Source organism: Balaenoptera ricei, chromosome 17 (genome assembly GCF_028023285.1).
Source record: "Balaenoptera ricei isolate mBalRic1 chromosome 17, mBalRic1.hap2, whole genome shotgun sequence".
NCBI lineage: Eukaryota > Metazoa > Chordata > Mammalia > Artiodactyla > Balaenopteridae > Balaenoptera > Balaenoptera ricei.
Genome location: NC_082655.1, coordinates 8245925 through 8260373, shown reverse-complemented (window position 1 = coordinate 8260373; position 14449 = coordinate 8245925). Strand labels below are relative to the sequence as shown.

The window sequence follows — 14449 nt, the reverse complement described above, 5'->3', positions numbered from 1 at the left end:
TCCAGCCTCCTACGATGCATCTATTCTTCATTTCACACTCCCTCTGCTGGCCCGTAGAGTGGTCCCCACTGGACAGATGAGGCACCTGAGGTTCAGAGAGGTTGGGCGACTTTACCACAGTCACACAGCAGGGAGAAGGCATGGCTGCATCTGAGGAGAGGCCATCTCTCCATGTCCTGAACATCTGGGCACTTGGTTCAGGGCAGACACTAACACAGGAGGCGTCTTTTTAGGACTGAAAACATCTCCTGAGTGGAAACCTCAAGAGACAGCACCAAGGTACAGCCCTCACAGAAAAACGACAGACACACCCAAACAATAAAATAGCTCTTTTTTATTCACTTTGATTCGGATCATTGGAAATGTTCAACAATAAATTAAAAGTAAGAAACAGAGCAGAGGCTGAGGAAGGCAGACTCTTGCCAACTTCATTCAAAAAGCATCCAGATGAACAAACACTTAGCTGCAAAACATCGGAGTGAGGCAAAGGGGGGCAAAGGAAGCAGATTTTAAAACACCACTAACCAACCCAACAAGATTGCAAAGAAGAAAAAGTGCTCAGGAAACTTTGGCTTTGACATGAATTCAGTTAAGTGCTAACGTGATGGTGCACCCATGTCCATCCTACCGGGGCCCAGTGAGGGCTCCCAGGTTAAAGCTGATGTCTGGACCAGGATGTTGGGCAGGAGGGCGACAATGGCAGTTCAGAAGCTGAGCAACGGGGTCAAGTTCAACACGAGTACGGACCTCTGATGGTCTGGGAGGGAAACAGGAGGCCAGAGGCTGGCTGCTTGTAGGAAATGCAGTGCTTTGGGTAAGGACAGACTATGTGATGCTGTTTTGCCTGGCCCGCTGTTCCTCCTACACCCTCTTCTTTTTTTTTGCAGAGGTGTCGTGGACTGCCCCCGAGGAGGGATCAAAACTTGTTAGCTCAGACCCCAGGAGAGGATGACCAGCCAGTGGCCTGAGGCCACGTCTGCTGCAAACCAGATGTCCATGATGGACACAGTGATATCTCTGAACTCTTTGGAGGAGCAAGGACAGTTGCCAGTCCCTGATGGCACGTGGCTGGAGTCCAGCCGTCTTTGGCTTCCCTGGAGAAAGCATTTCCGACCACAACCATGAGAGAGAGAGTGAGCTCTTTTCAGTTTTCCATTTTTCCTTTGGGTTCAGGCTGCCTTGAAGAGAACAGTTAAAGCAAACATCACAGTTCTAAATATTCTCTGTGATTCTGTTCCACCTTTGATCCAGAGGCCCAGATTGCGTCGAGGTAGGATTGGCCTCTTGCTGGCCCTTCTGGCCACGGCAGAGCCTGGGATGCCATCAGGTCCCTGAACCCACCCCCACTCCCCGTGACAAAAATCACCTGCCCCCTTCTTACCTGGCTTCTTTTAGGTCCTATTTCCTTGGATCTGGCTTCTCCCACTAAGCCCAGCCCACGTGGTTTGCTGGACGATGCCTGATGAAGCCAGGGTTTCAAAAGGCATCAATTCAAGAACTTTCTTCTCTTCCCCAGATTACTACAAACCCACGCTCCTTTGTTCCCCTACAGGTGGGTGAGAGCAGGGGCTCCAGGGGTCATGTGGCTGCAGGCACTGCTTTGCTCCAGCTGAGAAAGCAGCCGACTTACTCCCTGGGGGAGTCAGATGTCTGGGATGTTGGTGACATCTCTCTCCCTCATCAGTTCAGCCTTTCGGCTTCAGGCTCAGCATTGATGGTTGCAGGCAGAGACATCTCTGCTTCGTGCCCGGGGCTGGTCTCCAAGGAGCTCTCTGCCCGCGGAGTGGACAGAGCCCTGGGCTGGGATCCCGGAGCCCCGGGGAACCCGACTGCGTACACCGTTCATGCAGGAGCCTCCCCGTGTGGGTGCTTCTCGTCCTCCACTGATGGCCAAATCCCCGTGGGAAACACCCTTGTCCAGTTCTCGGCCACCTTCACCCCGGCGTGGGCCCCGCTGGTTTAAGGCAATGGTGCGTTGATCCCGGCCACAATGGCTGGCTGCATTCGGTTAGGTGGCCGTTGTGAAGCCATAAGATGATATCTGCCCCAGCTCTGGGAGAGCATGATGCTATCTCCTCCACCGGAAGGACGGTGTGAGAAGGCCGAGGTTACCGCTTGCCTCGGGCCACCGCGGGCAGCCTGACAACGAAGCCCGGTGGTGAGAGGCTTGTAGTCCGAAACCTACAGCGACTACAGTTCTTTGAGGGGCTGGATGAGCCTGGCTGGGAAAGCCCACCTCTAGATGTTATAGCGTGGAGCCAAGAACACCCTATTTTGGCTCAAAATCTGTTTCACAATTGGTTCACTTTTGCAATCACTTTCCTTCTCTGGCGTTGCTTTTCTCATCTGTAAAATGGGATCCAAGGGCTGAAAGGCATCTCACAGTGAACAGCCTGGTGGGAAGGAGAGGTGGAGTGGGGACCAGGCGGCCGACCCAGGTGGCGTGCAGCTCAGCTGTGGACACCTGTCTGCTCTGGGAACCTGACTCAGCACATCCAGGAAAGCTGAGTGCTCCCTCTGACCCCATCACCCTGAACAGACTTGGCTTTCAGGAGAAGGGGAGAGAGAGCTCAGGGGTCAGCCCGCACCGCTCCCTGCGCCAGTGTCCCTTTCTGCAAGGTTTGTCCCTGGGATTAATCAGCCGACCAACACGTTTGCTGAATTCTTCACGTCAAGTACTCCCATGAGCTCTAGCCTCTGAGGATTTATGTTCGGAATAATGACCTCACAGCAATTTACAAGCCTTTTCTCAGTCAAGAGGGTCTTCAATTTTGCAGAATTTTAAAGCTGGAACAGGTTTTTGTTTGTTAGCTTTTAAAAAACACTTTCTGGATCCTGAATCTTTGAGAATCGAATAAAAACTGGAACCTGTCCCCAGGAAAATACTCATATACGGAGACTCAGGGGAAAAACAAAACGTGGTGTGTGACTTCTACGGATGCTTGTGCATGCCCGTTGCCATCTGTGGTCCGTGACCTTCATAATTCCTCCCTCCCCATTTGCAGAGGGAGAAAGTGAGGCTGGGGAGGGCAGGGCTTATCCAGAGGGCTGCAGGGAGCAACGGAGGTGGCCCCCTGGCTTCCCAGACCAGGACATGGTCACAACTCCTCAAAGTATCCGTGGCCTTTTAGGAAATACTCTTGACAGAAAAAACGGGCTGGTTTTTTTTGTTTTGTTTTGTTTTGATTAAATGTCAGCAACTGGAGCCAAAAATCACTGTCCTTTTACGCCTGTGACTCTACTCCCCACCCGGCCCCAAGACAGTGCTGCTGGGTTTGGCGATTCCTAGCCTGAGACTGAATCTAAGCCCATAATGAGAAAGAAGAAAGGCAGGACTGGGAGAGAAGGAGGTACAGAGCATTCTACAAACCTACCAACCTGACACCCCAGGATCTGCCCACCAGCAAGCCCTCAAGCCCTAAACACTACGGTACCCCAAGTCTGAGGATTCCTACAAAACTGGCTTTGAGCGCCCATACCACAGCTGCCAGCTGAAGCGAGAGCAATTGAGTCACAAAGTGCAGATGTCAGCTGAATTTTAAAAACAGAACAATAAATAATCAGGAAGGCTGACAAGGAAGAAAGAGCAGCTGGGACGTGAAGGATGAGGTATGACTTCTCCCCTCTGATGGTCACGTTCCTAGGATGACCCTGCAACCCCCAGGACACCACACAGGTGGCCAGGAGGGATCTGGCCCAGAGCGTAGACCCCTGGGGGAAACTGCTGGCTGGCGGCGGCCTCCTGCACAGCTCTGGAAGGTTACGGGCACCAAATCCAGCAGTCTGTGAAAATAAGAATGGACAGTCCATGGCTGATGGGCCTCTGGATGGAGCCAAGTATCATCCGAGCTTTGTCCCAACTCAGACGCTGGCTCAGGGAACTAGAAAACTGTCCCCAGCTACAAAGTAAGGGGAGTGCACTGCTGCAGTCCCCTTTCCCGAGTTGGGGCTTTTGCCTCATTTCAGCCAAATGCATGCATCTCTCTCCCCAATACAAAGGCACATGGAAGGAGTCAGATCTGCTCTCAGCCATCATGATAACCACAAAGATTGATTACTCAAGGGAACAGCAGCTTGGGAAAGAGACATCTGGATATTTAGAGTCTCTGAAGACCTTTGGGGTGAGGAGCCCTTCCTGGCCATCATAAATGAGCTTTGGGCAGAAAGGGGAGGCGGGGTGGTCCTACCATGTGAGGGAGGCCCCACATGGCTGTCCTGGGGGTCATCCTCACCCAGGAACTTCCCAGCGAGAATCAGAGACTTTGGCCCCGGACCCCTCAGCAGAGGAGAGTCTCTGTGAGTCCTCCCCAGGAGACCATCCTCTTCTTCAGAATGTGGGAATCTTCGGATTGGACCTCTCCCCACCTTCCCCAGCCCGGAACAGCAGCGAGAGGGGTCTCCCCACCCCAGACTGGTTCTGAGACTTGCTCTGCAGCCCCGGCAGGGCTCGGCAACCTTGCTGAGTAGATGCTGCCAAATGTTGGGGTGCAAGAGGTTGCGAGGGGCACTTGGGCACACCCCTGAGGCTGGCCCTCCAAGTTCCCAGAGCGCAATGGCTCCGGCGAGAAGCTGGGGCTGGATGTGGAGAGGTGCGCTCTGGTGCATCTGCCCTTAGCCCTTCACAGCGTCATCTTCCCTTAAAGATCCGGATTTTGTGGATGGAGGCCAAGGTGGCCGTCACGTTGGACTCGAAGTCCCCGTCGTGCACCCCCGTCTTTCGAAAAGCCCCCGCCGACGGGTTGTTCTCCCAGTAGTGATGCCAGTTACCTTTGCCGTCCGCCCCGAAGCCGTACAAGTCCACCTGCCGGGGCAAAGCAAAGGTGAGAACCGGACAGCAGGGCTGCAGGTGGACCCGCTAACAGAGACAGCCTGCAGGCACCCTCAGACTCTGTAAACACCACTTCCAAGGATTCACATAAACCCCTCTCCAGGAGCCTGGAACTCCCAGAGGCTTGGGAAGCAAAGGCAAGTTGAGTAAAAGTCAAGTCCAATGCCAGAAGGCACAGTGGGAGGCTACTGCTTGTGGGTGGCCCTGAGGGTACTGGGTCCACCTCTGGGGAGGCACAACCTCTTCTCCAAGGCTTGAGGAGCAGGGCTTCGAAGCCCAGCGGCCTGCCCCAAATCCCAGCTCTACCTCTTGCTGATACACCGTGCAAGTGCCAAATCACTTCTCTCAGCCTCACTTTCCTCATAGGGAAAATGGGGCCAAGAGTGATGACCACAGTGAGGTGGGCGGTAGGAGCTGATCCTTGTCTTCCTTTGGGCTAACACCCATCTGGTCCAGGGGTCCTCACTGTTCGGTAGGTGGGGCACGGGGGGGGGTGCTTCTTACGCATGACAAACTTTTACTGAGCACTTATTCTGTGCCAGGAGTTACATTAAATCCATCAGAGTTCAGGAGGATGCTGGCGCAATCAGGGAGGCAGGAGTCAGGTCTCAGCCCTTGGCGCTCCTAAATTATAACAAGCACCAACCGAGCCCCCGTGGGGGACAGGGGCTAACGCCGGGGCTCCCTCAGCACTGGGGACAGAGGGGCAGGAAGCCGGAGAGAGCAGAGAGAGCTCTTTCAACCAAGTGACACTTGAACTGGGTCTTGAAAAATGAGTAGAAGGTGACCAGGAAGGGACGGGAGGAGGGGCTTCCAGGGAGAGGGAAAGCTATGTGGGCCGCAGAGTGGCAGACAGCTTTCAGGGGCGGGGACCCACCAGGGGCAGGAGACAGCTCCGTGGCAAGTGCAGCCTTTTCCGAAAATGCCAGCAGGGACACGGGCCTGCCCCAGAGCACGCGGTAAGGGATGGGAGGAGCATTTCTGAGGCAGAGGCCCACAGGCTCTGTGACCAGCCAGCTGGAGGTAGGGGCTTGGTGGGGAGATGAGAGGCAGGTATGGTTTCTGGGGTGAAGGGCGGGTGAAGATGGTGGCAGAACAACCGAGGCAGAGACGGTGGGTGGGCCTTGCTACCCCCTCGACCCCTCCTCCCTGCGGTGTCCAATGATGAGCCTGACGGGGCGAGGGCGGGGATGGGCCGTACGTGACAAGAAGGGACAGCGGAGTGCCCTGCCTGAACTCAGGGCCAGGGAAGAAGCGGGGGGCACTGTGGTCCCCGTCCTGCTTCACTGTCCAGGGGCAGCGAGCACCCCAGATCGTTGATGGAAACCCAGGCCCAGGCTGGCGGACGGAGAGGCGAGTCCACGATGGGAAACGCACGGTTGGCAAAATCACTGATTCTCAACCTCGGTGAACAGTGGAACCCCTGGGTGCCGGGTTCCCAATCTCAGGAATTCTGGTGGAAGTGGGCTGGGCTGTGGCCTGGGGGCTGGAATTTAGCTCCACAGATGATTCTGGTGAGCAACTGAGATCGAAACCACAACCCCAGACAGCTCCCCCGATTATAATATGCTCCTGGGGGCAAGATATGCTTATTTCGCCCCCAGACCAGATCTGAGCTTCCACCTACTGGGCCAGGCTCTGCCTGGGGACCTCACACACCAAGAGAACACGGCCACTCCCCAAAACATCCTGTGCGGGAGACAGTGCAAGCCTCACCGTAGAGACAGGATCGGAGCTTCTAGAAGAGACAGGCTATGCAGGGGCCGGGACGGGGGATGGAGGTCTGCCTGACTGCAGGCGCTCTCGCCGCCCCTCTTGAGAACACGGAATGAGGAGCCCTCAGTCCCCGACCCCCTGGGGGGCGCAGGCAGGCATGGGAGAGGGGGTCCTACCTCATCACAGATGTGCAGTGAGAAGATGACCGAGAGGATGCCAGTGGATGGGTACCGCCCGTGGCCCTGCAGCCAGCTGTCGAAGACGTACTTGATGAAGGCTGGGTGGTAAATCAGGATCTGCGGGAGGGGAGGACACGGTGAGGGGTCTGGAGAAGGATACCAGGCATGTGTTAGGTGCCACATGCTATTGTAACCTCAGGGGACCCTGTTGTGACTGGAACTCATAACCCTGCACTCGGGGTGGGGGGGTTACGTTCTAGTGGAAAAGATGGACCATGACCTAAATCACGGAGACACAGAGGATGCTAGAAAAGAATGATGAGACCATGGAGAGAAAACAAAGCAGAGAAGGTGATAAGGCACTGGGGTGTGAAGGCTTGCAGACGAGGTGACATCTGAAGTACAATCAAATGAGGCCAAGGAGTGGGACATGAGGCTGCAGGAGAAGGTTCCAGGGAAGAGCATGAGCTGGGGACAAGGACACTCCTGTCATGCTGCAGAAAGGCACCGAGCCACCCGTTCTGCCTAACATGGGCCTGAATGATCTCCAGTCCCTAAAATGACCCCACATGCCAGCTCTCCCTCTCCTCATGTTACAGATGAGGAAACCGAGGCTCAGAGAGGCTAAGTGACATGCTCAATGTCACACAGCCACCATCGGGAAGACATCAGCTCCAGCCATACAGTGAACTAGCTGTGTGTCTCTGGGCAAGTTACCTGACCTCTCTGAACCTGATCTCTCCATCTACACATGACAGTGTATGCAAAGCTCTGGTGCGGTGGACACTTCATTTCCTTCATCCGTCTGCCCCTTGCCCACGTCTTAGCCAACCCCATTCCAGGGCCCACTGGGGAAGATGCAGATATGGAGACAGGTGATGAGGTCTGGCTTTGAGATGCTCATGCTGTAGGGCAGTGGTTCTCGAACAGCACCAGCATCCCTTGGGGGCTTGAAAAAACCTAGCGTTTCTGATTCAGCAGATCTGGGGTGGCCTGAGGATTTGCATTGGTGACAAGCTCCCGGGTGGTGCTCCAGGTCCAGGGTCCAGGCTTAGGGAACCTCTCCAGGGTTCGTCTCTCCACTCTCTAAGTGGGGGTCCACCACCCCCACCAGCCCGGGGTCCCAGCGGCTCTCCGCCGCCAGATGCTGGCAGAGCAGGGAGACGGTGCTCTCTGTCCTCACGCAGAGCCTTGAAAGCGAGGCTGAGCTCAGAGGACGAGGCACCTGAGCCTTGACTCACCTTATTCTTTTTCACCTTGATCTTCGTGGGGACAGGAACGTAGGTGCTGCGGGAGGACAAGGCAGGTGGTTAATGTGGGAGGGGGCTGGCGGCCTGGGCATCAGCTGGTAGGGGCAGGGCTGGAGAGGCAGGTGGGGCAAGCGGGAAAGCACACTCATTCCCCAAGGGACCCCACCTCCTCGCAGTGGCCCATTATGGACACCAGAGGGCGATTGTGGCTAATTCGAGGACCTTCTGCTGCATTATGCCGCCTTCTCCAAGAAAGGTTAAGAAGGGAATTTGCTCCAAGCCGTGCACACAGCACAAGACACATGGAGCGGGGCCCACAACACCCATCCCCCGCTGCTGGGACGCTGGCTGATAGGCCCACAATGGCCCCCTTTTCATCTGCAAGATTTCACATGCCCCCAAGATGACGGTATAAGTGCCTGGCCACCTGGCCTCACGTTGCATCTACCTCGGGTACAAGTCACGTTCCAGCCTGTGGGACCAGGAGGAAGGAGCCGGCAGCTGAGCCCTGGCTGGTCCAGCTCCTCCCCTGCCTGAGCCCGCTTCCCTCACTGCCCTCCTCCTCCGAGCACAGCCCCCCGGTTTCCCGCACCCAAACCCCTCGGGTTTCCTAACCAGGCCTCAGACAAGGAGGCTTTTGGCCATCTGGGCACTAAGCCGCTTCTCTTCAGGCAGGTGCGAGCCTGGCTCTGCGTAGGGGCCAAGCCTCCGGGCCTCCCTGGAGGACGGGGGTCATGAGAAGGACTAGCGGGAATTCACTGAGTCCCGTGCCAAGTGCCCGGAACAAATCAGAAGATGTGAGCGCCTCGGTGCTCAAGGCCGCCGGAGCCGACGTGCTCCTCGCCCGGTCTCCCCGCCCGCGCCCCCCAGCCCAGCCGGCGCCATTCTGACGGTTTGCGAAGCGGGGGTGGGCGGAGGCTGTCATCAACGGGGAGCAGCCCAGAGATGAGGACGGGGTCAGAACTAACACGTGCTGTGTCCTTTCCAGCGGGGCTCCCTCTCCCGAAGGGCTTCCAGGGTGTCTGGGGAAGCAAACCTGGGAGGTCTATTCGGGGGAGCGGGAAGTCGCGAGGAACAGGAAGGCCGGAGCTCCGGGTGCATCGGGGTGATGGGAGGAGGGGTACCAAGAAGAGCCGGAGGGTCTGGAGGCGGCCGGGGGACTGGGGCTCTGCCCTCCAGGAGGAGGCCTGGGGAGGGGAGGTGTTCCGGGGGAGGAACAGCACGAGCATGGCTGTAGGGGGTGGAACAGCATGGCGGGGTCTCAGAGGCCCTCACACAGCAAGGGGCAGTAGCGGGACAAGCAGTGACCCTCATCCGGACGCCCCGAGGGGACTCACTGGGAGATGGTGCCCGTGGTGGTAGCGCTGATCACCCACTGCAGGTCGGTGGTCTTGAAGGGGACCAGGACCATGCTGACGTTCTCCGCCAGCTCCCGGAAGCTCTCGGGGTACACGAGGTGGTGGGTGGTCTTGCTGCCCACGTCGGCCTCAAACCCTGCCGTGGGGGCCTTGTTCATCCTGGGAGGGGGAGGGAGAAAGGACAGGCATCACACTGGGGCACCGATTCTGAGGGTCAGCTTCAGCTCCACGAGGCTGCGCTGTGCCCCTTTCGCTGGGCCCCAACTTCCTCATCTGTAAAATGGGGGCAACTGTGGCACAGCTCAGAGGCTTTTGCTACTTTTTTCTCATTTATGATCTCGAGTGAGCCTGACCATCGCCACCACCGATGGCCTACTCTGTCCTGGTGCAGTGACACACATCATTAACCCTTAACGATGATGGTGTCCAGTACGTACTTTATGGTCCTGTTTTTACGGCCAAAGAAATCTGAGCTCAAAGAATTTATCCCAGGACACAGAGTAACCCAGAGGCAGCCTTGAACTCAGGGCCTGTCTGACCCTGAACCTGACTCTTTCCCCCTCACCATGGACATTCCCACTGGACACCAGGTACACTGAGGCTGCCCGAGGCCAGGTGAGTGGTCTAAAGACATAAAGTCAGAGACCACAGAAACAGGGGATGGTTCTAGAAGGTGCCTGTGCTTCTCGTCTGAGTCACTGGTGCCCCTGGGTCGGGTGACTGGTGTGGGGATGACAAGAAACACGGGAGAGACGTGGGGCATCTTCCTGGAATATCCATTTTACTTGGTGACAGGGAAACATATTTTACATTAAAAGTATATAGTTATGTTATGGCCTAGATGGCAAAACAGAGATGGCTTTTATTTTATTTATTTTTTTGGCTGTGTGGCTTGCGGGATCTTAGTTCCCAGACCAGGGATCGAACCCCGGCCCCTGGCAGTGAGAGTGCCGAGTCCTAACCACTGGACCACCAGGGAATTCCCAGACAGGGATGGATTTTAAAGATTAAACAAGAGTCCTCAAGTTAGTCTTGCCCTCTGGCCAGGCCTCTCAAGGCCAAGCTCCCAGCCCCCTGGGTACCTCTGTGTATGGTTTTTCTCTCCGTCCAGAGAGGCCCTGTTGGTCCATCTGCAATGCAGATGGGGAAACTGAGGCCCAGAGGGGGCAGTGAGGGGCCCGGGGTCCCCAGGTAAGCCTGGGCACACCCGGACTGGGGTCTTGACCTCCTGACGCTGACCCATGATGCCCCCTGCAGCTCCAGGGGCCCGGGGGGGCAGCGGGGTGGCCTGGGGGGCGAGGGGCTGGCGCTCACCTGAGCACGAAGTCGTGACTGTCTATCTGAGGCCCGTACCAGGACTCCCTCAGGTTGCCAGAGTTGCCCACGACGGCACAGCGCCGGCAGCCCACCAAACTCTTCTCCAGCAGGGGGTCCACGTTCCCGGGCACCACCTGGAACAGCTCCTTGATGGTGTCGTTCAAGTTACTGGGCTGCTTCTCCCGCTGGAGCCTCTGTGGGCGGAGGACGCAGGACACAGTCAGCCGGGATGTGTTACCTCTGGCCCCCCGCTGCTGGGCCCCGAGCCCCCTGTGGTTGGTCACCCAGCCCCTCCCGAGTACCCTTCTCTCTGCTGGGCACCTGGAGGTGCAGGCGGCTCAGACAGCCACCTCCCCTGCCAGGAGCCCAAGGGCCACTCAGGGAGATGGGAAGGCAAGAGATCATTCACTCATTCTACAAAGGTTTATTGAGCACCTACTATGTGCGAGGTACAGCTCTGGCCTCGACGCAATGAGACTGGCTGGTATGAGTAAAGCATATGAGAGAGGGGTCGGGTGACCCTCCACGCCCGCCTCCCCTCCCTCTGCTCCCCTCACCCTCCCGCCTCTCAGCTCCCGCAGCCCCAGGACCACCAAGCTCCAGCCAGACCCAAGAATCAGCCCTTTGCCGGATGCATCAAGAATCAGCGCTTTACCGGATGCATCAAGGAGTCCAATGTCTGCTTAACAAATTGTTTTCACACCCACACCCAAGATCAGCTGCCCTGGGACCTCTCTGACCCACAGGCGGAGGCAAACACTGGGTTTATCCTGAGGGTGACCAGCCACCTGGTTGGCCCAGGGGTTTCCCTAGAAGCAGGACTCTCAGTGCTAAAAGTGGGACGAGTGGGTCGCCCTATTGAGCCCCTCTCTGTACACCCACGTCCGTCCACTGCCTCAGGGGGAGCTCGGCCACGCTGCATGGTGACCACTCGCTGATGCACATTACTCCCCCACTCAGAGCGAAACCTGGAGAGATTTCCTAAGAAGCATCGCATCTGCCCGTGTCACCAAGCCGCAGGGCTGTGTCACTTCAAAGGCAGACGAGAAAGGATGCTCTGGGGCCCAGGTCGGTTGAGCACGTGTCCCGAATCCAAAGCAGGATTTGAAGCCAGGCTTTTATAAACCCACCTTGAAGTCTCTCCCACAACATCACCCCTGCCTCAGAGCCCTGGAACCTTGACCTTTGGAAAGCCCAGTCCCTGAGCTTGGGGAGGGGGAGGTGGCTGTGGGGTGAGTCCCACCCGTCACTCCCAACCCCAGGGACAGGGGAGGGGCTGGGAGAGGAAGGTGAGGCTAGCAGCTGCTTTGGCCACTGTCTAGGAGATCAGTGACGGGGGGATTGTGTAGGGAGATCCCCAGGCATCTGGTCCCCACCTGGCATTGGAGGAATCAGCATCCCCAAGGAGAGGCACACCGGGAGACCTGGATGGTCCTCTAGATAAAACCACCTAGCATCTCCTCTAGCCTAAGACACTCACATGCTGCGGAAGCCGCAGGCAACGACATCAGGACCACAGACACACTTCTACTTAGAAACATCACTGGTTACAGTAAAAGAAAAAGGGAAAATAGCAAGCGTTGGTGAGGACGTGGAGGATCTGGAACACTCGTGCTTTGCTGGTGGGAATGTAAACTAGTGCAGCCACTGTGGAAAACTGTTTGGTGGTTTCTCAGCAATTCCATTCCTAAGTATTAAAAAGAACTGAAATCAGGGAATTCCCTGGCAGTCCAGTGGTTTGGACTCCGCGCTGAGGGCCCAGGTTTAATCCCTGGTCGGGGAACTAAGGTCCCACAAACTGCAAGGTGAGGCCAAAACAAAAGCAAAAACAAACAAACAAAAGAACTGAAACCAGGGTCATGAGCACATACTTGTTCACTCGTGTTCATTGCAGCATTACTCAAAATAGCCAAAAGGTGGAAACAACCCAAGTGTCCATCGACGGATGAATGTGAATAAACAAAATGTGGAACATCCAGACAATGGAATATCATTCAGTTATAAAAAAGGGACATTCTGATATATGCTCCCAATGGATGAATCTTGAAAACACTTATGCTAAGTGTTATTTCACTGGCTTATTTGCCGGACACAGAAGGACACACATTGTACGATTCCACTTACAGGAGATACTAGAATCGCCGAACTCTAGCATGTAGAATGATGGTTGCCTGAGGGATGAGAGGGGTGGTGAGGGGGGTGGTTATTAGTGGGTACAAGGGGCTTTTGTTGGAGGTGACGAAAGTGCCAGGTATGGGTAGTGGTGATGGTAAGCCAACATCGTGAATGCATTTAATGCCATGGAATTGCACACTTATAAACAGTTGATAAACATTATGTTATGTATATTTTACCACAATAAGACAAAAACTATATCCAGATTAAACACCTGCTCTGATAGGATCTCCTGGGGCAGCTCCGGGCTCCTGAATACACGATCACCTGGGCTAATGTGTGACATCTGGGCAATACAGCCATTTCTCACAGGCTCCCAGGTAATGCTGCTGCTATGTAGGGACCACACTCTGAGAACCCCTGGGATCGAGACCACAGCCAAGCTGCCCGCAGGGACCTCCTCGGAGGCCCCCACCCAGGAAGAGCCCTGACAACGTGAAGATGCGTTCAGAACCAGAGAGTGTCCTCCATCCATGTCATTACCTCGGGGAGCATGACACTGTATGCTGGGTTAAGGGAGCAACACGGCATTCTTGAATCCAGTGCTCAGCAATATTTACTGAGCACCTACTATGTGACACATGTGCCTGCTTTGCCTCGGGGGCCCCGGGGTTTGAAGGCTCACAGCCAGCAGGGTACCCATGCTGGGAGTGCAGCATCACGTCGTCCCGTCCACCTACTACTGAATTACCCCTCTTTAACGATTCACTTTAAAAAGTAAGTTTATTTTAAAAGGAAATCTCATATCTCTGCCACAAGCGGAAAGCAAGAGATACTTGGCAGAAGTAAAAAAATCTGTCCAAAAAAAAAGGAAAGTGTCCAATACAATGAAAACAGAACCACTTTATTCGATTCCAGCTCCATCCTGTTGCTTGCCCAGGCAAGCCGCCCTCCTTTGCTAGAACCAAGATGGGCAGGTGTTAAAGAGGCACATCATGAAACAAGGAGCGACATTTAATCCTTGCAACTTCAAAGATGGAAAGAGAATTAAAGTCGAATGACTTCCTCGCCCTGAGCGTGATGCGATGCTCTTTAAGGCCCTGCCCCTGTATCACCAGGAATCACGCTGCCCCACCGGCTCACACTTCAGGAACCTTGGCTCTGTTTCAGACCCTCATTGGCAGGAGCGGAGATTGAGGCCCAGAGAGGGAAAGATCTAGGCCACGGGGTGAGTACAGAGCTGAGTAGAAATCGGGGGCAGCGGGCTGGAATCGAGCTGTGTTTCTGGGGATTAGAGCCCTAAAGCATCCACTCACCAGCTGGGGTAGATGAGGCAGGTCAAGTACCGCTATGTCCCTGTCTTCCTTGGGAAGGAACTTTCTGACTTCTCTACCTTTTGTAAATGACAACGGAAGTCCCAGAGGGCTGCTGACATGCACGCAGGAGAGAAAGGGCAGAAGTTCAAAGACACCCTCTCCCCTCTCACTCTTCCTGACTAGTTTCCAAGCAGTGTATTTCTTTGTCTACGATCAGCGCTCAAGCAGTCGCTGCTGCTGGTTGTCAGAGGCTCCCTGAGGAAGCATCACGTCTTAAGGCAGAGCCTGGAGACAGAGGCTGAGACAGCCAGCATCACCCCACTGCTGCAGGACACGGGGGACCTTGCGATACCCAAGGCACCTGACCTGT

General features: G+C 55.6%; 1 protein-coding gene across 4 annotated transcripts in view; it reads right to left on the bottom strand.

The window, feature by feature from the left end:
• Positions 1 to 314: 314 nt before the first annotated feature.
• Positions 315 to 14449, bottom strand: part of ST3GAL1 (ST3 beta-galactoside alpha-2,3-sialyltransferase 1) — an 85807-nt gene continuing 71672 nt past the window's right edge. For 3 of the 4 annotated variants that reach the window (XM_059901427.1, XM_059901426.1, XM_059901429.1), the window contains 5 exons: positions 10646 to 10842; positions 9311 to 9490; positions 7965 to 8010; positions 6721 to 6840; positions 315 to 4801 (listed from right to left, as the gene is read on the bottom strand). In XM_059901427.1, the coding sequence (XP_059757410.1) occupies positions 4628 to 4801; positions 6721 to 6840; positions 7965 to 8010; positions 9311 to 9490; positions 10646 to 10842 (717 nt within the window). In that variant the 3' untranslated portion in view covers positions 315 to 4627. The remainder of the gene's footprint in view (positions 4802 to 6720; positions 6841 to 7964; positions 8011 to 9310; positions 9491 to 10645; positions 10843 to 14449) is intronic. The other variant, XM_059901430.1, reaches the window with a different exon arrangement.